This window comes from Calliphora vicina, chromosome 5, assembly GCF_958450345.1.
Source record: "Calliphora vicina chromosome 5, idCalVici1.1, whole genome shotgun sequence".
In the NCBI taxonomy this organism is placed as follows: Eukaryota; Metazoa; Arthropoda; class Insecta; order Diptera; family Calliphoridae; genus Calliphora; species Calliphora vicina.
The window spans coordinates 31,685,110-31,711,854 of NC_088784.1; the positions used below are offsets into that span (position 1 = coordinate 31,685,110).

General features: G+C 28.8%; 1 protein-coding gene across 1 annotated transcript in view; it reads right to left on the reverse strand.

Annotated features, from left to right (window-relative positions):
- The window catches only part of side-V (sidestep V), a 238,967-nt gene that overhangs the window by 38,579 nt on the left and 173,643 nt on the right, over window positions 1-26,745 (reverse strand). Inside the window, exons 6-10 of the mRNA XM_065513915.1 lie at window positions 26,100-26,251; window positions 25,831-26,038; window positions 25,554-25,684; window positions 7,947-8,100; window positions 3,530-4,555 (exon numbers count right to left, since the gene is read on the reverse strand). Of these exons, the coding sequence (XP_065369987.1) occupies window positions 3,530-4,555; window positions 7,947-8,100; window positions 25,554-25,684; window positions 25,831-26,038; window positions 26,100-26,251 (1,671 nt within the window). The remainder of the gene's footprint in view (window positions 1-3,529; window positions 4,556-7,946; window positions 8,101-25,553; window positions 25,685-25,830; window positions 26,039-26,099; window positions 26,252-26,745) is intronic.

Here is a 26,745-nt window from a genome sequence, read left to right on the forward strand (position 1 = left end):
CTTTATCACAAAGCCACATCCAATAGCAATAAAATGAGATATGGGCTATTAAAATCGATTGATTCTTTTCGAATTTATTCACAATTAAGTGAATTCGCTCATTTTCACAAAATTTCAGTTTTTTGTGTGATAAACAAATATTTGAGTAGTTAATGTTCTTCTTTCTAACGATTGAATTATGTAAGCATTTGCTTCATGCTATGTACAAATTTTTATATATATATTGCGATTCAATAGGCTCAGTAGTTTCGGAGGTATAATAACAAATTGTAGAAAAAAATATATTTTTTACTTAAAAATGGCAAATTTTTTTGTTTTAAAAAAATCATGAAAAATCTAAAACGGTAAAAGTTTTTCAAATTTATTGCCTTATCGCAAAACCACATGTAATGGAAACAAAATGAGGTATCGATCATAAAAATCGATAGATTATTTTCGAATTTATTCACAATTAACTGAATTCGCTCATTTTCACAAAATTGTATGTTGAAATCCTGTTAACAAGAAACTAAGTTGTCATTACCTTGGACCATGTTGTAATGAGTCTATTTTTACTCCATTTCATCTAAAATGGTTCATGTAGTACAATATTATTTGCAGGGTATAGCAATACATCCGCTAAGCATGTGCATTCGTCGCTGTCTCAGTGACTACTAGATAAAACAGAATAAGTGTGCGTGTGTGTTTAATTAGCACAATTGTGCTATGCTAAGGACATCATTGCTTTAAAAGCTCTTGAATTAGAACATAATGCTAGATATCGCTTGAAGATGTGACTGGTAGCAATAGCATTCCTGCTTGACTTAATATTATACTGTATTACCAGTGTATTTTAACTTCATAGCTTTAACTCCTTCCAGTTTAGTGGTCACTTTTCTAACCACCTTAAACAGGTTGCTCTGGCTAGATTAATTTATTATTATGAAAATATTGTAAAACGCAGTTTTTTTAAGAGGTTTTCCCGTATTCAACAAAAAAGTCGAGTGTTTATTGTTCATCAAATTCAGCGCTACTTTGTTATTTAGGGTTTGTTTGGCTTGTGCTAACAGAGTAATATTTTATACTACATTCTTTGATAAATAATGTAATAGAGTGATTAGATTACTAACCACTGTGACTAAAATAGGTTTTATATAATGTGTTTCTCTACATAATGTTATGTTATTTTAAATTGTTAAATTGAAGATATTTTGTACGCGAGTCCAGCCAAAATATGGTGGAGATTTTGATTCGAATGTTCACATACCTCTATTAAATTTGGCAAATACTTCTGTTAGTGACTTATCTACCCAAACTGCTGTGGTGGAAACAAAATGGTGAAAAAATTTGTCGATTGGAAGAGCCGGTTGATTACACAGGACGTGGGGGTATATCAAATCATATAAAAAATTGGAGAATGTCTCACATTCACAGCAATATCGTTTGTTTTGTTTAGAAAATTTTGTCAAAATGACAAGATTTCAAACAACCGTCATGGTGGTTAATAAACTAACCACCTTATTTCATAAAAACCTTTAGCTGTATTTTTACTTTTTCTTATTTTCCAGAATATATGAGCCTTAATTAAAGTAAAAATGCAATTGTTTTGATTATAAACATAAAACTGTGGCTGAAAGAGTTAATACAACTTTCCATTTCGGATACTGCTGGTCTCTCAAATATAGATGAAAAATATCTGTTTATCGTCACTCATACATTTAGATAATGTTCTAGAAAGATCGTCGTGATATATAGGATATATTGTCTCAATTCCCCACATAGTCGTCACTGTAGGGTTAATAATTCAAATAATATATGCAAAGTAGTACTATTTGAATACTATTTTCCATATCTGATCTATATAAATGTTTTAGCATTGTAAAGGTAGTAAATACACATTTTACAAGTACGTGCATATACATATATTTTGTTTGTAATATAAACGGAAAAATATATATTATTTTTTCTATATAAGTCTGTAGTACATAAAAAAAAATATTTATATTTATATATGGTTGAATAGGAAATCATAAAGGAGAAATATAAATAATGAACTTTAATATACTATTCATACATATAAATGTATTAATACACATATGTGTGCATTTTTGCAGCCATATTTGCAGTATGTGTAAAATCTGTTATTATAATTTATTTCTTTTTTCGTTCACTTTTTAATGGGAAATTAATTTAAATTATAATAAAAATAAAAATAATGTAAATAAACTGAATTATAAACAAAAATTTATACATGTAACTTTAATTTAAAATATTTTTTCAGTTTAATTGAAATGTTTTGAATAACAACAAAAAATCTGTAATCAGCTTTAAAAATATATCATTTTTTATAGATCACTTGAAAATTCATTGAAATTAAATTGTTAATGCTAAGTGAAAGGCTTTTGTTAGAGTAATGTAGAAAAAATGAACGTTAATGGAAAAGTTATTAAATAAAGCTTATGGAATAAAGTGTATACTTCAAAGGAAATATTTATGTATATACGAGTGTCGGCATTCTTTTGCACTTTTTAGATTTGCGATGCTCAAAAGACCTTAAATTGTTTTCCTTAATTTTAAAACAAAATTCTGAAAATTTTACAAATTTGACGGAATGACAAACATATGTACAATAATTAACCTCTTTTGGTAGTGAATTTTTCTGGTTACACTGTGTGTAATTTTTTGAGTTATGGAAATATAACCATATACGAACACCACTTCGTGATAAAAGACCAAAAAAAAAATACCCGTGTCTCCCAGTTTTTCCCACAGTCATGCACTTTTTTATTATGGGCCCCAAAGACTTGCGGCCTCGCAAAAAACTTTAAAAAATTAATAAATTTAGAAATAAATTTTAAAGCTGCCTAAAAAATATGCTTTAGTTTATAATAATTTAATAGTTTATGGCTCAAAACACTAAATTCCTTCAGTTTTTTCTTATGTAGGTTAATATAAGTTAGTAAGAAAAAACTAAATTAAGTGTTTTGGGCCATAAACTATTAAATTATTAAAAACTAAAGCATACATTTAGGCAGCTTTAAAAAATTCTATTTCACTTTTTTTAAAGTTTTTTGCGATTATGATCTTGAAGATAAAGTTTTTTTTTATTTATATATTCACATTTTTGTTCTTTATGACAAGGGCTACAACTTTGCCTCAGAGAGTAAATCAAAATTCAGAACTGTTTGCAAGATATGAGCTTGAGAAAATTGCTACTTTTTTGCAAAAATGACACCGAGTCCCCTAATCTTTGGGGGCCCATATAGTGGTGTTCGTATATGGTTATTATTATTTAATGGTTAAAGTTTTGTCAAATAAACAAGATAGCAAAGCATTACACATTTAAACAAAAATCTATTATAAAATAATTATTGACAAAACTACTTGCTCTAAACTGTTTATAGCAACTCCATTAATGTTGTTGCAAAACAATAAATGCGGTTCTATTAAATACTTAATTTTCGGACAATGAACTTCGCCAGCCCACCCTTGCCAAAATGCATGCATAATGGTAGAAGTAAAATTCCCTGCAAAAAACACAAAAACTTACCTGCTGGTTGTATGTGATACCAACATGGTTGTGATTGACCCATTGGACTGTTGGCCACGCATGAAATGGCACCAAAACTTTCATACGATTCAATGTGATACGAGTAGACATTGTTCAAAGGTATCGTTGGAGGAGGTGGCGGCGGTGTGGCTGTGGTGACCGCAACACGATGATGTTGTTGCTTATGCAAAGCTGTCAAACGTTTACGTTCGGCCAACTGATATTGATTATTGTGCGTAATGTCATGCAAGGGTTGTGAGTGCAATAGTTGTTGTTGTTGTTGTTGCTGCTGCTGTTGATATATTGGTGTTTGCTGCTTGTTGCCACGTTGTTTGTTGTCTAAATGATTTTTATATATCAGATTGGAATAGACCATTTGGGTGTAGGGTGGTAAATCATCGGCATAAACACCATTTACGGTTTCATCCTCATCATCACCATCACCATTTGCATGATGATTTCCAGCTATAGCGGTAGCATGATTGTCATCATAGAGTTGTTGCTGCTGTTGCTGTTGGTGGTCAATTTCGAAATCATCTTCGAATTGCACATTTGACCAGGCATCGATGTGGGTAGGCTGCTGCTGTTGTTGCAGTGGGTTAACTGCACGCAATGCAACACGACCATGGCGACCATGCACAACTTTGGCTTGTATGGGTTGTTGTTGTGTGTGTTTCCTTTTGCTACGTTGATAATATCCGGCGGAAGCGTGACTTGCATCCGCATGTAATAACATTTGGTGATGTTGTTGCTGTTGCACATGATGTACACCTGCATTCGAGCCAGCACCATTTAAGGGTGTATGCAGTGAGGCAGCCATGCCTCCTGCACCACCACCAGCACCACCACTCATCATCATCATGCCCATATTTAAAGGCAATTCTATGAGACTTTCAAGTGAGTTGTTGAAGTGCCATTTGTAATTTAGATTATCAAGAGGATTCGAATCCACTTGACATGTTATATTAATGGTTTGTTTAAGTGCGGCGCGTATTATTGTTGAATCTGATTTGCAAACAGGTGGGTCTATGGGGAGAGAAAAATGAGCAGATTGTGGGAGTTGAAAAAAAAATGTACAAATAAAGGTTATTGTATCAATTAGTTATATGGTTGAGTAAATTTTAATGGAAATTAATTAACAAACGTTTAAATGAAATAATAAAAAGTAAAAGGTTTAAACAGCTTTTAGAAAATTATATATCATTGTTATAATATAATGAGAAAAAAATTATATGTAGGTTAAAAAAATATCATTGAAGTTATTTTAAATAAAAGTTTAGATAGCTCTCATATTTAAAATACAATTAAATGCAAAATTCCTATATTTTCATAAATTTGTAGGCTTTAATACAGAATTTAATACAGTTAAACAGACAAATTCGAAAACTTAACTTTGATGTCGATTTGTTTACATATTTTCATGGAATCAAAGTTTATATTTATATTTTATTTTTATGATTAAAGTTCGATTAAACTGAGCTTAAATTGTTTGTAGTATTTTAGCTGTTAAATCCCTTTAATATGCTTTATATTTATTGTCTCCTAGAAATATGCTATATTTTTTTAAACATATACATATTTTTGTTTAACTTGCGTTTTATTAAACTTGTTTTAACTAGTCGCTTTAATAAATTTCCTTACAAAACATTGCACCTTAAAGTATGCTTTAAAATTTCAATTACACATATACATACTTTAACTTTTGTGTACCAATTTCTTATATGTACTTATATTTCTTTATTCCTTTATTAGTTTCTTATTTCTTTTTACTCCATATACCATCATCCATTCTCGGGGTATTATATTTGAAACAAAAAAAAAATACCAGAAAAAGCCATACATATATTGAAATCATACTACTTATGTATGTATGCTGTATACGTCTACTTATTTATGAATGCAAAGGCAGTGTTACAGTAACATAGCCATTCTTTTGTATGAGTACTTATAAAAAAAAATATGAACAGGTTGTTGAAATTCAATACATTGTTCAAGTAGGGAGCCTACAGTATAGTACATGCGTATCTATACAACCTGGTAAAAACTGTGGCACAAAGAACTAGAAAAATAGAAAACAGCCCTGACAAAGATGCCAGTAAATCTTTTACATTCCTACTCAAGCCACACGCTAAACTCAACTATGCCATCTATTGAAAAAGGGGTAATATTAGTTACTATTACAGCTGAAAATGGCAAATACACAAGGCTTTTAGTTCGAACACATATATATACAAGTCTACATATATGTATATCTATAGGTATACATATGTACATGGTTTATATAAAATCTTATAATTTAGCTTATAATAGAATATTTCATATAGTTTATATGAGGATATTGTGTTATGGATATTTTATAATAGAGAATGTTTGTATGTGTGCCTGTTTTTAGTTTAATAGAAAATAGGTTGCAACAAAAAACTGCTTAACTGTAGTAAATTGTTACATCAATGTGGAAAATTGTAAGGAATGGCAAAGAAAAGCAAAAATTTAGAGCGGTTTTATGTCACAGAGTTTTTGTATGACTTTTGTGAAAAATCCTTAAAGTATGCTTTAATTGTTAGCTAAAATATAGTAATGTTCAGGAAAATCGCTAGATTTTATGATAAGGTATAAAGATCTAACAAAAATCTCTATTTAGCTGATATAAAGGGCTGATGTCTCATAACAAATTTATTTTCTTTTTGTCGTTTCAAGTTTTATCAGTTATTTTACTGAAGTTTTTCATGAAATAGGTTTTTATTCCATATTAAATTTGCATACCCTTTAATATACTTCTGATATTTCGTTTGCAGTTTTCATTTGGGATCCTATAAACAATATACATTTTGGATCCAGACACATTTAGAATCAAGGTGCAATGTGCAATCAAAATTAGCACTGATTTTATAAATTTTTTTTAATTTTTTTATAGTAAATTTTTTTTTTAACATTTTTCTAAAAATTCTACTATATTTCTTTATATATTTTTAAAGAATATTCTATTGTAATACAATAACTTTAAATTTATCAAAATCAATGGCAAATTGTAAAAGTTATTACACTTTTTCTAAAACTTAACACAAATTAGTTAAATTTATGCTTTATTATAGTTTTCTGTAATATTTCATAGCATGGTTTTAGGTGTTGTTATGAAAATGTAGGAAAAATTAAAATTTTTATATTAAAATGGAATAAGTTCATCCGATTTGAAAGAATGATATATTATTATATTTGGAACAAAAATATCTTTAAAATTAAGTACATAAATATAGAGCCGTAAATAGAATATTTAAAAAATGTAACAAGTCAAAATCTAATGTTTAGAATTTTCGTTTAATTTTTTTTTTGAAGTCAAATATTTTTTTACGATTTTTTAAAAAACACTCTAAAATAAATCAAAATCGGTTGAAAGTTGTAAAAGTAATTTAAATTTTTCTAAAAGTTATCATAAATATGTATGAAAAGTTAAAGTCTTCATATTAAAATTTAATAAATTCTAATGTTATTAAACGATTTCAATATAAGTGATATATTAATATATTCAGAAGTAAATAGCCAAAGTACAAAGTACAAAATTTTAATATTTTTCAACTTTGATGTTACTTTTTTTAAATTTTTTTCTTCAAATGCAAATATATTCTTTACTCATTTTTAAAGTATTTTATATGTTGAATAAAATAAAACAAACTTTAGAGAAATCGGTTGAAAATTGTAAAAGTTATTACATTTTTTCTAAAGCTTGTCATAAATTTATACGTTTTTGGGTTTCTGTAACATTTTATAGCATAGTTTCAGGTGTCGTTATGGAAATTGTATGTAAAGTTAAAGAAATTACTGCTATGTTAAATAAATTCTACAATTTTCATACGATTTGAAAAAATTAAATGGTTTTTTATACAAAACAATTTAAAAATAAAATTTCTTTACAATTTAACTTCTAAATATATATGAATTATTAGAAATTTTAATAGAGGTAAGTGTCAAAATAAAAAATTTATATATTTTTTAAACTTTTTTCTTATACATTCTTAAATACTACATATTTAATTGTGAATCAAATAATTCAATTTTAATCAAAATCGGTTGAAAATTGTAATATTTATTAAACGTCATGCTTTATTTTGGGTTTCTGTTACATTTCATTGCATAATTTTAGGTGTCGTTATGAAAATTGTAAGGAAATTTTAAGTCTTTATATAAAAAATACATAAATTCTAAAATTTGTTTCCGATCTCAATGAATGAATAATATTTACATATATTTAGAAGAAAAATTAGTAAAAACAAGAAACCAAAGTCGAAATTTTTTTTTTTTTAAATTTAAATCATTGAATTGAACAGTTCTAAGCAGTTACATTAAGAGTAATTACATAAAGGGTTAAAACAAAATGTGAAATTTGGTATAAAAAAATTTATATTTCAAAAATCATACTTACATTTTACATCTAAATACACTTCATTGCTGGAAACACTGCCCTGTATATTGGTGGCCCGGCAGAAATACTGGCCATGAGATGATTTCAAAATTCCCTGCAGCACCAGCGTTTGATTGGAGATAATAATGCCACGCGAGGAATGCAATTGTTTATCCTAAAATGAAATTTTAAAAATAAAACAACAGAAATTAATAATAAATGAAGGGTTCTTGGTAAGAAATTAAAAATTATTTGCTTCACTTAAATAATTGTTTAGCTATTACTGTTTCTGTTTGTTTTGGGTAAACTTTAAAACAAAACTTAATTGTCTAAAAATTGTTAATTTGACTTTTAACTTCAGTCTCAAATTAAAAGCCATGTTGAACAAGCTATAGTTTTGAAAAACAGCAAAAAAAAGACAAACTTTTTACTTTAATGTAAAAAAAATAAATTTCAAATAGTGGCGAAAAATAAACTTTCTGTATTTTAGTACATAAAATGTTCTATAGATTTTCAAATGTTTTCCTAGAACCAACAACAAACAGCCTTTTTTGTATGAGCAACTTTTGTTTGTTTTTAAACTAAAATAAAAACAACTACATAAAAATAAATATAGTAAATATGTACAGGAAGAAAAACCTAGCTCTCTATAGACTGGATGGTACAATATAATACTTGTCTAAATGTCTGCATTAACAAATGTTAACAAAAACCAGCTCAACACTAACAAAAGCAACAACAACAACAATAATATTAGGACAACAAATGCAACTTTGAAAATGAAAAAAAAGTTTGATGCTTGTTGTATATTTTGCTGTTTTCTTTTCTTGAAGCGAAAGTACAGGAAAAACTTATTAAAAATTCCATTTAGCTAACAACACTCAACTAACACTCGCTAAAAGTACTTGGATTACCCGACAAGGAAAAGGAAACGAAATTCTATACTTTAAATGATTTGGAAACTAAACACAAGAAGAGAGAGAGAGCAACAAATAATTTAATATAGGAAAACATTACCATTGTTAATTTCAATAATAAAATACATTTCTAATGAATATAAAGTTTAGAGGAGTTTGTTTCTATTATTTACAAATTTAAATTAAATTTCTGAAGGTTATCAAGTAGCTTATATAACATATGAAGAAAGTGTCACTAATTATTCTCAAGCCATGGACTTTAAAAATATTCCTTGAGATATTCCAAGACAACGACGAACACAACTCAAGTAGATTGTGGAATATTTTATTCAAATACCTATAAAACTTGTATCTCTCAATACTTTATAACGTAATATCTCCTCAATTATCATGTTTTTGCTTCTTCAAATTAAACAAAATTAACATAAATTTTGTTGAATTTTTTCTTTGAATGCAAATATATGTTTTTACACATTCCGAAACATTATTCTATTTTGAATAAAATAATTCAACCTTTACCATAATTGATTGAAAATTGTAAAAGTTATTACACTTTTCATAAAGCTTATCATAAATTAAAAATATGTTTGTTTTTATGTTTAATTTTATAGCATGCTTTTAGGTGTCGTTGTGGAAATTGTAAGGTTAGTTAAAGTGTTTATATTAATATTGAATTAAATCTACATTTTTCAACTGATTTGAATGAATGATATATTATTATATTTCGAATAAAGATTTTTTTTTAAATTTAGCATATAGATATAAATGCGTTATTAGAAAAATTATTAAAGCCAAAAATTTAAATTTTTTAACTTTGATGTTATTTTTTTTGCATTTTTTCTTCCAAGTCAAATATATTTTTGTACACACACTTAAACAATATTCTATTTTGTATACAAAAAATTAATTTTTATCCAAATCCGTTGATAAATGTATTAGTTATTTAACTTTTTCTAAAACTCATCCTAAGTTTGTTAAATTCTGTAATATTTCATTGCATAATTTTAGGAGTTGTTATGGAAATTGTATGAAAAGTTAAAAATGTGTATTTTTACTTCTAAGCCATATATATTTTTGTGGACATTCTTCCGAATAAACATTTCTTTTAAATTTAGCAATTAAATATAAATGCGTTATTAGAAAAATTATTAAAGCCAAAAACTTAAATTTTTCAATTTTGATGTTAATTTGTTCACGTTTTTTCTTTTTAGTCAAATATATTTTTGTACACATTCTTAAACAATATTATTTTATTTTGAATACAACAAATCAATTTTTATCCAAATCCGTTGAGAAATGTAAAAGTTATTAAACTTTTTCTAAAGCTTATCATAAATTTGTTAATTTTTTGGATTTCTGTAATATTTCATTGCATAATTTTAGGTGTTTTTATGAAAATCGTACTATTTATATTAAAATTTAATAAATTCTACAATTTCACTTGATTTGAAAGAGTAGTATACTACAATAGTACAATAGAACACAAAAATTCTTTAAAATTTGGCATAAAAATACAGAAAAATTAAAAAAGGCAATAAGCTAAAATCAAAAATATAATTTTTTTTAATGTTTAAAACCTTATATAATTTTTTTTTTTAATTTTAATAAAAATTTCCTTTTAATTTTAATAAAATAATTATTAAAGGCAAGAAATTAAAGTCGAAAATTTAAATTTTTCAACTTTGATGTTAATTTTTTCCTATTTTATTTCTAAGCCAAATATATTTTTGTGCACATTCTTAATCAATATTATATTTCGAATAAAATATATTAATTTCTATCCAAATCTGTTGAGAAATGTAAAAATTATTAAATTTTTTCTAAAGCTCATCATAAATTTGTTAAATTCGTATATTATTATGGTTTTATGTAATTTCCATAGCATACTTTTAGGTGTCATTATGAAAATTGTTTGGTAAGTTAATATCTTTATATTAATATAGAATAAATTCTACAATTTTCACCTGATTTGATAAAATAATATATTATTATAATTACAGCAAAAATTACTTTAAAATCAAGCATTAAAAATAAAGGAAAATTGATAAAAGCAAGTAGTTAAAATCGAAAATATAAATTTTTTATAATTTTTCAGAAATGTTAAGGAATTGATATCAAATTCCTTAACATTTTTACTTTAAAAGCAAATATAATTTTTTACAAATTCTTAACAATTGTTCTCTTTTGAAACTAAAACCTACTGTTAACATAAAAAATAAAATTGTGGTTTCCTTTATAAATTAAATAGAAAAAGCTAAACATGTTTCTTTGCTAAACAACATAAAAGAGAAATTTGAAATTATTAACAATTTAAAATTTATTGTGCATAAAAACATATTAACTTTCATTTGATACTTGCTATTTACTACTTACTACTAAGCATTATATTATAGAATACAAGCAAGTTTTTTTTGTTTAGTTGGTAAGCTGGCAGCTTTAACGTCTCTATCTCTACAAACCTAAAATATATGCATGAATATTCCACAAAGTCTTTGTTTTTACAAGGGGAAGTACAGAAGTAGGCCGGGGCTTGTATCAGCAAATCTACATACGCAGATACACCCACTGATTAGCGTATTGTTTTTTATATATATTTTAAATTGCCTTTTATGCAACGATTACTTCTAGACAATTTATTTTTCCTTTGCTGCTTTTTTTAAACAAACGTACAGAGTATATTCATTTGTTTGGCTTGTGTTTGTTCCGTTTGTGTTTGTGTTCTGTAAAAAAAAACACAAACGAAGCAAATAAATGATTTTCCATTTGAACTACTCGAACAATAACAAATGCAAAAAAAAAAAAAATGGAAAAACAAACAACTAAAATAAAACAACAACCAACTTTAGTATAAAAGATCTACTTAGAGACTGCTACTATAAGTGAAGATACCAACAAACATGTATACATACGCTGCATGTGAATGTAGTCTCACGTGTATCTGTATGTGTGTGTGGAAGTAATGTTATACTGGCAGTTTTTATTTCCGCATAAAAAATGGCTGTTAGCTTAGTAAGTATGTAGTGGTAGTAGTGAGCTACCACTAAGTACATACACATGTTAAAAAAACAGTTAATATTTTTATACAGATGTTATATACACATACCTAGATATGTATGTATATAGCTAAGTATGTACAGATGTATGTATATAGTCTTATGTATATATGTATGTAGCGTTATATAAAAGCAATTCTAAACAATTTACCATAAGCCTTTCTAAAACCATACGACAATGTTTATATACCTACATACGCATACATATGGGCAATTCCATGTCATAGTACGTGACATTTGTACGCCTATAGAGTGGAATAGATTTTGCAAAATTAAGAGTATCTGAAAAATAATTTGATCTTTATGTTCCATGCAGAGGCTACATTTTAAAAAATAATAAATTCTTTCGAAATTGTCCAAAATATCGAGCGAAATAAGGGTATATCGTACGTGACATAAATCGGAACTAATTTAGGCCGCAATCTTAGCCTAAGAGTTTTGTGTGAGGTTAGGATAAAAAAAAATTGACTAAGTTTGAGCTCGATTGGTTAAAAATTGGCGTGCCGCACAAGGAATGAAGTGCTTGAGAAAATTTACAACTGGAAAAAATTATATTTTTTCAGTTTTTGTAAAAATGTTGACATTATATAATTACTTTTGCAATGTAATATACAAAAATTGGTTAGAAAATGTAAAAGTTATTAAAAATTCCGCAGGCCATTAAAGTGTCCACTAGAACAAGAAATGTGGGAACAAAATTGACATAATTTGAGACATATTCAAATAAAAACAAATTTTTACTTAAAATATATCCATAGTTACTTGTGTATGAGTTTTTGTCTTCGTAGGATAACGTTAACCTATTCTCAGGTATGACTAAACAAATTTAAAATTTGGAACGACATGTTGCGACAATTTCAAAATTCCATTTTCAAATTTTTAAAAATTTTGTTAAACAAATTTCAGAATTTTTTGCTCATCACGCAGGGATTTATTGAAAATATAATAGGGAATAAAAATTTTAAAAAAACATGTCAATACCTCCTACAGGTTTTCCGTACCTGCGATTTAAATTTTGCGATTTTCGAGTAAAACTAATTTGTTGGTCATATTTTGGCGAATGATACCAATTTCCTTACTGTTATGAATTTTAAGTAAAACCTATACAGAATCTTATAACTCAGATATTTCTAAATAAATTTGAATATTTGGAATTTCTAAATGAATGATAGTGAAATATTATATATATTTTTGTGCCGATTTTAATGAAAGTTGAGAAAAAATATCCCATAAGGTCTTAGATTTACAATAACAGTGCAAAAATATAAATTAACCCTTAAGAGCACTTTGGGTCCAAATGTCCCTCAAATTTAAAAATAAAAAAAAATCACAGTCAAATTGAGGTTCTTATTAATCAGTTTAAACTATTATTTTTGCCCTTAAAATATTGTAATAAGCTCTAAATACTTTCACGTAATACAATTTTAGTACTTTCTCCTATTCTAAACGTCTTGAAAATAAAGTTTCAACGGTTTTTGTTTTTTCAGTCGTAGTTGTCATTCTCGTGGAATTGCCCATATGTATGTATACATAAGTTTTTACACATACATATGTATGTATGTGTACCACTATGCCTGTATGTGTGTTTTTTGTTGATAGAAAAGGATTTTCTACTAAAGACCTACATACATACATACATACAAATAACTACTTTCAGTTTTTCTATCTCATTTTCCACATTTTTTTCTTGTTGTTGTTATTTCTTTTGCTTTTCTTTTTTTTTCATTATACTTTTTTATTGCATCTGAAATAACAACAAAAACGACAACGACAATAAATATGCAATGACATTTGAAGCTTAAAAACAAAACCAACAATAACAACAGCTACTGCTACATGTAACATCAACTATGATTGTTTAGACAGCAGCAACAAAAACAACAACTACTTACTACAACAACAGCAGCAGCAACTGAAACCTCTTCAACAGCTAGCTACCCATACACAAAAAATCATTATCATTCTCTTATTTGGTCTCATAAATTGCATGTGTATTCTGAGTAGTGATTCCCAACTGATTGCTGCTCACTCACTGTCATTTCGAAATATTTAAGTAATATAAAGGGTAAATTACTTTAATCAAACTACTTATTACTGAACCTGTAATCAAGCTACAGGTAGCAATTTTATCGCATTTGAAACAAAGTTAAGTTAAAGTAACTGGCTTACTTCCTTAACTTATAAATATCGATATATAAAATTCAACAAAAATTTATAAATAATTATAATACAAAATTATATAAGACTCGTATTATTATTGGCCATTCACGAGACTCATTGTTGCTGAATTTTGTAAAGATACGTCTATTCTATAGGCATGACAGTAGCATAAAGCCATATTCCATGAAGAAAGTTGTAGGTGGGCTAAGATAAATCCTTTTTAACAGCGTTTGTCTTTTTATCGTATGAATAATGAGTGCATAATTGCATGGTATTCTTTGCAATTAGTTCATGCAAAAAAAAAATACAATTTTGGAAGGTTGTCTTACATTTTGGACCACAACTCTGAAGCTACTTTGTTGCTCCCCGGGGCAGCAAAAGCTTTTGTTCATTCGTTAAAGGAATAAAGGACAATGCTAGTTACTCTATTCCTACTCCTTTAAAGGATGTCCAATCATTCACTGACCCGGTTGATAAAGCTAACCATTTGGCTGACTTATTTGCAAATAATTCGAACTTAGAGGAAAGCAATCAAACACTACCCGAGCTTAAAAGAGTATCAGTAACTATGCCGAATATATTCTTTCGAGCTCGCGCAGTTAAAAAGGTTTTAGAGTATATCAATATAAAAAAGTCTCCTGGACCGGATGGTATACCAGCACTGGTCTTGAAGCAGTGTACTTCGACCCTAAAAATTATTGCCCAATAGCAATTTGTTCTGCACTTTCCAAAGTTATGGAGTTGTGAAATATCTAGAGTCGTACCATTTGCTTAGCGACCGGTAGTACGACTTTCATAGAGGACGCTCTACGGGGGACCTTCTTACCCTCATATCGGAAAAATGGTGTCGTTCCATTCACTAGATTCTAGATAGTTCCAAGGCGTTCTTATTGCTTTTGGTCTCGGTAACGACTTATCTCGATTTAAGTATATCGAGCTTTCTCAGAGATCGAACTATACGAGTTATTGTAGATGGGATCTCATCAAACGAGTTCAAGATTAATTCAGGGGTACCACAAGGCTACGTTCTTTCTCCTACTCTCTTCCTTATTTTTCTAAATTACCTTCTAAGTCAAACTTCCAACCCTATCTATTCTTTTGCAGATGACAGCAACATTTGCCATTCATATTTATTCAACAATTGGCCAAGCCTGTCGGAGATTGTAGCAATGAGGCAAAACTTGAATGATACACTTAACCAGTTATTTGTGACAATCTCTGAATGGGGTTGTGCGAACAGAGTCGATTTTAATGCACAAACGTTCGACAGATCATGTTGCTTCATTTTTTGCTATTAAGGAATCAGAAGCTCTCGATGTTCTAGGCATGAGAATGAGTATGATGTTCGCTGAACAAAACATTTTTTTTCAAGTGTCGAAAGAAGCACTCTAGTGCCTCGGTTTTCTTAGACGGTGTAAGAAATATTTCACCTCTGATCTCTTTATTGTTTACCTTATTATTCTCCTTATTATTTATCCGACCCAAAATGGAATACAACTCTCATGTGTGGACCGGTGCTTTGAAGACTATTTTGGAGTTACTCGATCGTGTACAGGAGAGAGCGAAGGTGTTTATCGTTGACAGTAGGGTATCCAATTCAAGTGTTTCTCTGTAGCATCGTAGGAATGTGGGTTGTGTTTCACTGTTCTATCGATACTACAATAGAATGTGTTCTAATGAAATTCCGGAACTTGTTCCCGATACCCGTAGTTTCTTACGAAATGCGCATTCATCAGCGAGGGCTCATCTATTTGTGGTCGATTGGAACGCACAATACACTACAGGAAAAATTCGTTCTTTAGCCGAACCATCCGTATGTGGAATAAGCTTCCTGTCGAAGTATTTCCTGTCCCTTTCAATGTAAAAAAATTCAAATCAAATGCCACAAACACTACTCCGTCTATCCTTCTTCCCATAACCTATTTTCCTAGTTGCAATAGAATGCATTGCATGAGTGTGAACATCCCCTTCATAGGGCCGCTAATGAAAATTTACAAATTATAGTCAGAATGCAGTGGAAGGCATAATAAAGAGAACTTACACAGTTTTGTGTTTGCTTCTAAGATTGTATACAAAATTTCGATTTGAAATCTTTTGAACTTAAGATACGTATTTTTAGCAACTCAATGAAAAAGCTTACATTAAGCCTAGTGTTTCAGAATGTTTCAGTAGGTTTCAGTTGTCTCAGTTGTCAAAAACCTAAGTGGTTAAAATGTATTAGTAAAAAAAAACTATATGAAAATAAAAACAACGGTTTGAGTGTTTTTCTAGTTTCCGCTCTATGTGTATTTCTCTATGGTTTAGGTATCCCTGGTTTCGAGTATGTTGATACTTAAGTATATAATAAATATAAAAAAGCAACAACAACAACCACAACAACAAAAACTACATACTAAACTGACTCTAGAAAATAACGAGTATTGCTCTACTCTTAACTAAACTAAACTGAACTTCAAAAACAAAAAGGGTTTAGTTCAATGCTGTGTATGTGTACTAAGTACATTTTTTGTTGTTATTTGTATAACTATGTATGTGTGTGTGTGAGTGTATATGAGCATGTGTGTTTATGTATGTGTTTTTATAAAATTTCTGTTTATTTTTATTTGTAGGTTGTAGTAATGTTGCCAGTAAAAGTGGTTTACGCAATAACATTTGCTGACAAATACAAAATAAACAATTGCAATTTTAAGTTTCAAACAAAAACAATAGAGTGGAAGGAAGATTTACTACAATACTATACATTGAAGTATAGCTGGATTTTTTGTGCTGTAACAAAGGCAATTGAAAAATTAGAAAATGTTGCCATAAAGATTGAAAGGGTTATTAAATGTTTTTTTGTTTTTCTAGGGGGTTGCTAAAATAGTATAAGCTTTGTTTTATTAGTATTTATGGAGACAAGCTGGGATTAGTATAAGCTTTCTGGAAAATTGTTGAGTAGAAAACAAATATTGTTTAGAAGATTTTATATTTTTAAAATAAAATTTTATTTTATTTTATTTATATAATTTAAGTTCTTCAGAATGCATGTTTTTAAGTATTTGATTTATAAGTGGTAAATGATGTTATTTAATTTCGTATAATAAGCTTTACCATGTAAATTGACATGACTTTTTCTATTTTTAGAATAGTATCAAATAAATATTCTACTAATTTTCTTTTTTTCAAGATTTTTGTTTTTAATACTTACAAGAAAAACTCATTAAAATTGTTCGTAATTATTTTCTTTTTTATATTTTCTTTCATTTTCTGTTTGCAATTTAAACGTTCTAGAAATCAACAGCCACATTTACAAAACAAACGAATAATTTTCAGGCTATAATTTTTGTGTTATAATAAAAAGCTAAAATTGAAGTAGGAAAAAAATATAGAAAAAAAAAATACAAAAAAGTAAAACGTAATAATGCTTAAATAGAGGAAGTATACTTCATATCAACTTTTATGCTTTAACACTTTTTCATTTTATTTTATTGTAGGTTTTTTATTATTTTTTTTAATTTTACGTTTGTATTTACTCATAAGCTGTTGTTTAAGTATTGAGTTTACACATACATAAATGTATATACTAGGGTGGCTTAAATTTAGCAATTATTGGATTTTCAATTCAATTTTAAAACCAGTAAGAAAGTATGGTCGGTCTAGCCCGATCATACCCTACACTAAGTAAATGTTTTTCCAAAAATATTTTTCTTTTAAAATATCAATAATTTATATTCATGACTTATTTTCGGAAGTGGAACTTATATGGGAGCTATGATCAGTTATGGACCGATCTATATGTCTATATGAAAATTATTTCTGTTGAATTTTGTGTGTATACCAATATTTTCAAGGGATTTATGCACGTTAAAGTGATTTTCGGAAGCGGGTCTATATGGGAGCTATGACTAATTATGCACCGACTGTAACAAAATTTGGTGACATAAATTTCGTATATATAAAACTTATTTGGAGCGAAATTGGTGTAGATACCTATATAAATTAAACGTTTATGACCGATAAAGTCCAATATTGGGAGGACATTTGTATGGGGGCAAGGTGAAATAATGGACCGATTTCAGCCAGTTTCAATAGGCTTCGTCCTTGGGCCGAAGAAATTATATGTACCAAATTTTATCGAAATATCTTCAAAATTGAGACCAGGACTTTGCGCACAAAATTTACATGGACAGACGGACGGACGGACATCGTTTAATCGACTCAGAAAGTGATTACAAGAGTCCCCACTATGGTGGTGTAGGGTATATAAAGTGCCGCTGAAGCACACCATAGCTTATGGTTAATGTGTTCCGTTGCTTTCAACATAAGAGATGGTTTATGCGGCTCAGAAGTGGTGATTTGGACACAGAAGACAAATATCATCCAGGCCAGCCAAAAAAAAGTTTGAAGACCAAGAATTTCGGGCACTACTCCATGAAGGTTGTTGTAAAACTCTACAAGAACTTGCAAAATCATTGGGAGTTACTCAAGCAGAAACCATAATATTCCAACATGACAACGCTCAGCCACATGTTGCAGCACCTGTTGAAAAGTACTTCGAATAAAGTGGTTGGAAAGTTTTGCCTCACCCACTTTATAGTCCACAAATTGCACCGTCCGACTATTATTTGTTTCGATTGACTTTGGAACAGAGTATCCATAATTGCCTTGATTCGTTCTTGGTCTCAAAATTTGAGCTGTTCTTTTGGCTCGGAACAAGGGCTACCTTAATATACATAAACATAAGTATTTTCTGTTTGTTTTGGTGTTGTTGCCTGTTTATTGTTACAGCTTTGTTTCCTGTTACACTACGTTATGGCTTGAACCTTTAGTTTAAGTATGTACTTAAACAATAAACAACAACAAAATCTTACTTACACACACACACTCACTTATACTACTCCAAATGTATACAAAATCCATACAAAGGAAAAAATATTATTTAATGCCTAAAAAAGATTTACTAATACAACAACCCAGAAACTCATACTCTGACACAAACACACTTTTGTATACATACAAGTATAAACACTCTCGAACGGCTCACAGTTGAAATTATATACAGTTTAAGTGCAAATTAAACACACCAAAGAACATGGAAACTCGGGGATTTTTATGTCTCAAGTGATACTTTAATGAGTAGAAAATATATATAAAAAAAATATTATGTAGGGTGGCTTAAGAGCGAATTTGTAATACCCTACTTTAGAAAATACAAAGCGTTTTGAAGTAATAAGTTTTTATTTATGCATTTTAGGCTTAAAAAAAAGGAAATATGATTTAGGTAAACTATTACGTTTGAGAAAATATCTCTAGTACAAATCACATAAAAAATATTTAGCTGTCTCTTATCAATCTATAAGCCAATACTAATTGTTTTTTATTTCCAACTCTTAGAAAGTGACAGACAACTTCAATATTTCACAATAACTCTTAACTTGTTTACTATGGTCGTAATGATAAGAAATAAAAAAATAAGGAATAACAGAAAATAAAGGCAAAGAACATTAAGTAGTCAGTAAAAGGATGGACAGAAAAAGAAAATAAAAACAATACACAGTGATTTGTTGCAAAATAAAATATAAATACTATTTATTAAAAATCATTTTGATTGAAAGCTATCAGCCTTAATTAATACTTAAATATGAAATACTCACAGATATTTACTTGCGACCCTAGAAAGTATATATGGTTAAATCCTAAACAATTTTCACATCAATAAAACTGAATTTTACTGGAAAATAATGCCCGCGTACTTCAATCTGAGAGATACATATCAATTACGAAAAATGGAGGAACCACTAAGAAGTTATGTAGGGGTAAAGATTTGAAACCAATTTTTTTAAAAAAAAAAATAATTTGTTGCACATTTTTTGCCAGGAAATTGACATGTCATCATACAATTAAAAAGTATATATACAAGATCATATTTGAATTAAATACACGTCGTTTAAGATACGTCTCGATAATTTGACTGAAGTACAACCGACGTATGAGCACCTCAAAAATTAATAGAAATTTAACAAAAATTTAATAAAATTCCAATTTTTAGCGGAACACATTCATAATATTCATGTAAGCAATCCAGAACATAGCGTGATAGTAATATTTTTACATCTCCCACAGTTAAATCGCTGTCACTTTTTATAATTCTTATTTGAAAAATCGCAAAATCTTCATTCATTCATACAAACAAAAAAGAACTCGAGTCAGCTTCTTACTTAAGTTGAGATAAAAAAGTTTTTCTCTGTTATTGTTTTATTTTTCACATGAACCATGTCGGCGTATGAGTAATATTTATCAATTATATATTACTTATACATTGGGTGATTCAGGTATCTGAATTAGAGATACCAAACGGGGAATCCCGTTCCCGCAAATCCGGGGGTTTTCGGGATTTCTTAAACCCCGAAGCCCGGGATTTTTTATTTTTAAATCCCGGGATTTTCTGGATTTTCCAAATCCCGTTTTTCATAAATAAATAGGGGAAATTGTAATTTTTGTGTGCCTTTTTTATGCTTTTTGATATTCTACATGCCCGAATATCGCAAAGTGATGTTCAGCAAAGATGTTAAGCTCAACTCCTGCTATAACATAGTTAATAAAGGAAAGCGCTAGTTTTGGTTTTTCTAGAGTAGGGCTCTGGAAAATCAATTCTTCACATTTTTTTGTAAGTTATCTAAAAAAATTAAATTTAAATCCTCTTCAAACGAAATTGATTTTATCTCAGATTTAGCTCAAAGGCTAAAAGATATTATTAATAAACGTAAAAAACCCAAATAACAATAATGAAACCTAGTTATAATGTAGATTTGCAACTTGTAAAAGAAATAGATAACTTTATTTCTGAAGCAACAAGAGGAAAATACTTGCAGATTTGTTATAAGTATTTGCAAACGATTTTGCCAATATGAAGGATGTTTTTCGGCAGCAGCATATGTCGGAAACAAAATTCGCTCCAGAATGGCAGACGAAACCATAGATGCAATAGTATGATTTTTAGTGTCTAATAAAAATTAATTGCTAAATAAATAATTCTGTAAGTCTCTTTCTTATAATTTTCGGGATTTTAGATTTCCCGAAAATCCCGAAACCCCGGGTCGGGATTTTGGGATTCTTTACCAAATCCCGATCCCCGGGATTTTCAAAAATCAGTCCCGATTAGCATCTCTAATCTGAATATAAATCAGTAAAGTAAATCAGTTGATTACACTATTTGGTCTCATCGGACTTTGGGGTCCGTATCGGCGTTTTCAAAGTTTACGTCTGAATTTCATTTGAGGGGGGGGGGGGTTAAAGTTTCCCAACTCTGGCACATTCTTATTGTTAATCGGCATAAGAAACCATGTGTTCCTTGCATTTTAGGTTAAACTGTGTTCAACAAATTTGTGTAAAATGTTACGGAGAACATTTTTGTAGAATATGTTAACCCTCTAAATCCTCAAGGCATGGGTCTTTTTTGTCCTTCTTTTAAAAAAGAGCAAATAACACCATTAAAACAGGGATTTAAGGGTTTAAAATATTCCGCAAAAATATTGTCAGTGAAATTTTACTATAAGTCTCTGAATACAACAAAACGAAAAATTCAACCAGAAAGTCAGAAATAAGACATAACAAAAGATAGCCTAAGGTTAATTTCACATTTATTAAGAATTTTATTTTAAAGTACCCCAACAATTTAGCATGAAAAAAAAAAATAGTTCAAATTTAACTAAAAGTCACCAATATCTCTATTATTTTACCTTCGATAGCAAATTTGGATAGGAAGTTTTCACAAACAATAATTCTTGCTAGTTTTTATTATTTTATGGAAAATATTACACTTTTCAATTTGAGAATATATGAGAGGAATATGAGTTCCTGGCCCGATATAAAACCATTTACCAAATTTCATATTTTTTATATTTTAACACATTCGCTTTATATAAACAAATCACTGTGCCACTTTGCTACGACAAAAAAGAAAATGATAAAACAAATCTGTAATAACATTATTATGTATTTAAGCACAAAAATAAGAGGAAATAAATATTATATTTCAAAATGCTGCTAAATAAACATAAATTTAAAAAAAAAATATTTACAAATAAAAATATAAAAACTATAACAGCGGAAAATTATAAAATAATGTAGAAAGCAAAAACAATTCAAACAGATTACAAAAGCTTTAAAAAGTAAGTTAAAACACAATGCAAAAAAGTTTGATTGATTTTTTGTTACATTATTACAATATTCCCCGTGTTTTTGCTGGGTTATAATATTATATTTTTCACTACTTCATATTTAATTAAAAAAAAGCCTTATGGTATGCAGCATTTAATAAATATATACAAATTAATATGAACTCTATTAATTAAAATTCTTGGAAACTTAACTGAAGTTTATATATACAACAAACTAATCTTAATTAAATTCCAATGTAAATATATTTATATTAATTTGTGCTAAGCTTGTCAGTTCATTTCTGTCTCTTTCATGCTATTTGTAAGGACCTGTTTGGTAGTTAAGTTTATTGGTGGAAATTAACAAGACAAGAATTCTTTTTAAATTATTTTCTTTTAAAAAAGCTTCCATTAATATGACAGCCTAACAATATGCTGCATTACTTAGAAATCAATTTATTTGTTTATGATGTAGATGGCTTTATTATTGAATAATTGCTGTATAAAAAGATGAAAAGAATTTTACCAAGAAATTATTATTTTACACAATTTATGTGTTTCCAGGTGAAAACACGAAATTTTTAAATATTGGATATTTTACATAACAGAAGTCTGTTTTTAATGGCAAATATATAGTGGAAGTTTTTTTTGTTGATTTTTTTTTTAAATACAGTGGGACCTCGATTATCCGTATTGGTCGGGACCGGAAGGATTCTGTATAATCAATTTTCCCGGTTAATTGACTACCAATTTTGAGTAGTTTTTTAAAACATATTGTTGTAAGTACATAATTATATCAGTAATAATAAAATTATTTAAGGATTTACTTAAATTTCGGACATATGCCTACACCCCTTCATTTTCTGGGCAGAGTAAGTTATTCTACGCATTTCTCAAAACTGCAAAAGTAATAGCGTTCCAAGCGTTGTTAGTTGAGAACAGTGCTTTCTTAAATTCTTCTCTGTTGATTGACGTAACTAGTTTTTACACTAGAGTTCTTCCATAATGACATTTAAAGCTCCATATTGCCTCCTGATCCATCGGATAGATCAAAGACATCACATTTGGTGGGAAAAATTTCACAATAATGTTTTCATTGTTGAATTTTTCCATTGATATGAATTCATTTAATTATTCCACAAAAATTGTGGCAGCTATATAATAATTTTCTCCTGCAGAATTAAGGTTGTGAATTCCATATCGTTTTTTTTTTGTTTAATTTTGAGTGGAATATTTTAGCCTTTTCATTCACTTTCAGGAAACATTGAAAGCCAATAACAGCATCACTTTCTACACAAAACTTTAAAAGTCGAGGGAATTCCCCTGTTTTTATTCACATTGTGTTTGATTGTTCAAAAATAATCGAAAAAAAATGTTGCTTATAATCCAGGATAATAGAGTTAATTACGGTTAATCGATGCAAAAAAGTTGAAATTGATCCAAAAATATTTTCTTTTTCTTTCCCGGATAATTGATGTTGCCGGTTAATCGAATCACGGATAATCTAGGCCTCACTTTATTATCTTTAACAAATGGTACTTTTATGTAATTTTTGTATATTTAAAGAAATAATTATGGAAACAAAATTATTAGAAACTTCCGAACTTTGACAGTTGATTGCGGCCATATATATTATTGAAGCTACATCTGTTGAATTGACTGTCATTTATTTAGTTTATTTTTCCAAATTACTATGTATTGTTTCATTAAAATGGGTGCTTAGTTTCGCTAATTTTCATATAAAAATCATCTTCAACGATATGGCCCCTTTTGGATGAATTGATACGTTAACGTACAAAATCGTCGAATTTGGAACGATATCAATTCACATTAGTTCCAAGAGCATCAATGCACTCCGAAAAAGTCACAGTTTGGTGTGGATTTTAGGCTGGTGGCATAATCGGTTCGTATTTCTTTGAGAACGGCATTGGCCAAGCCATCAATGTCAACGGAGAACGCTCTAGGTCGATGATAAAAATAATTCATGCGGGCCTGAATTGCATGATATGGACACCAATGGCATGTGGTTTCAACAGGATGGCGGTACCATGCAGCTCATACTACATTGGCCATTCCACTTGTGCGATTTGAGGTCATGGTCATCTCACGTGGAGGTGATGTGAACCAGCCACCAATATTGTGTGCTTTTCTTAAGTCGCAGCTCTATGCGAATAAACCGCAAAACACAGCGGTCCTCTAAGCTAACATAACCATGCCATCGATCAAATTCTGCTTGATTTATGCACTAGAATTAGGGTTTTTATCCCGGTACAAATTTCCCAGGAATTTTAGTCGATTCCCGGGATTTTTAGTAGGGAATCCCGGGAATTAAAAACAAGTTAGAACTCTATTTTTTTTAACCAAAAAACAGTGGAAAGTTTTTACAGTTTATTGCTTATATTTTGGCAATAATAGACCGCTTATTATTATTATTATTATTATTTATTTGGGGTTTTTCGTAAGAAAATTTAAAAAGTGAATTCATTATTTATAGAATTTATTTCTTATTGAATCATAATAATTTCTTTAAATTTCTTCTTCAAATCCATAACAAAATAGCTTCATAAATTTATTAAATTTTTCTTCAATTCAAATCTAGTACAAAAAGGCTTAAGACAATTTTTTCAATTAATTTTGTAAATGATTTGATTTAACAAAAATTTAATCATTCAAAGTTTGAATAAATTCTGTTAACTTCAAAATTAATTCAGTTTAAACAAAGGCTTTGGAATGAATCTAAAAAATTAAATATTAGGAATGAATTTAAGGAATAAAAGGCTGACATTCTTTAATTACGGCTTAAGAGTTTAGTGAATTAAGCTCAAATTTTATTATTTAATTCGAAGCTCTGATATTTAATAAATTATAACACCAAGTTTTTATATGAAATTTGGCTATAATATTCCTTATTTACAGTATCATTATAAATTTCGGGAATAGCCGGGTACCCGGGAATGTAGAAAAAAATTTCCCGATTCCCGAGGATCAAAAAAGGTCGGGAAATTAAAAAAAAATTGAACATATCTGGTGCGCGCCACCCAGAGAAGCTGTCGCAAACATTAGAACGATGTTATATTGCATACATAATGACATTGACAAGACTTTCATATGAATAAAAAATGTCGATGATATCTAACACACATTTTGATTTATTTAAATTTAACTATATGAAATGCTTTGGTACTTTTTGAATATTTAAGCAATTATCTTGAAACTAAATTTTTTACTCCATTTTATCTGGAAAATATAGTAATGAAAACAATCTAATCTTCTCCTTAAACTCATTAAACAATTGTTATTAATTGACTTTAACGAAAACCTATTTTTCCACTGTTAATAGAAATTGAAAAATATACTTACATTATGATACCACTCCACTTTGGTAATGCCCGGATTCGCCTTAACCTCACAATCCAAATAGACATCAGAACCTTTAAGCAAATTATTTGGATCCAAAGGAGCACCCAGACTCAAAGCAACAATGGGAGCATCTAAACATAAATAACAAGAAAAAAAACAAAAATATTATTATCGATATAAAGAAACATAAAAAAAAACTAAACACAAGCGCCTAAATGCTTACAATAATTTCCAAACAAATAAGCAAGTAAAACTATACTATAAAACAAATACTTACGTGTGACATTTAATACTCTAGAGTCTTTCAAAAATAAACCGGTATTGCCATTACCCATTACCGTCGTTATAGTAGTATGACCTTCGGGTAAATGCTGTGAGGTCATGCTGGGATTAAGGGATATAGAGCACTGTACTTGACGTTCATTATCTTCGGGTACGGGTATTAAAAGCAACTCAGAAACCGTGGTATTGCCATCGGTGGAAGTCTGGAAAAAAAGAAAACTCATTAGTAGAGATTTTTTGTTATACTGTTAACATAAAACTTACCGATTGTGTAGCACCTTTAAGCTGTTGTCCTCCTTTGGACCATAAAATCTGAGGTGCTGGTCTAGCTCCCACGGCTGTACAAGTGACATGAGTTCTGGTACCCGCTACTAAGGCATGATTTAAACCCTGCAGTAGCAGACTTAAAGGGGGTACTAAAAGTATAAAAGAGAAAAAAAACATATAAAGAATTTAATGAAATGGCATTTAAATGATTTGCTTTTCTTTTGTATGTTTAGTTTTCTTCCTTTGGTTAATTTCTTTACATTTCCTCCTTTTATTTTATTGCATTTTTTCACAAACAAACTACTTTCATTTGAGCTGTTTTGTGCAGTATCTCTCTTTTTGTTTTTTTTTATTTATTTCTTATCTTTTAATCTGTGTTAATCTTTTTGTATCTTACATTTCAGTTTCTTTCAACCAGTACAAATAATGAATTTACCTTTGTAGAAATGATTTACATGCATACATCCACATTTTATGTTTTTTACATACATATGTTTTTCCTACATTTTTTTTTTGCACAAATAGTAATAATATATTTAAAAAAACCTTTGAACTCTTGTTAAATTTTTCTTTCCTATGCTAAAAATAAATTGTTTTTTTTATATATATTTCCTTTCCTTTTATTTAGCTTTAAGTCAGTTAT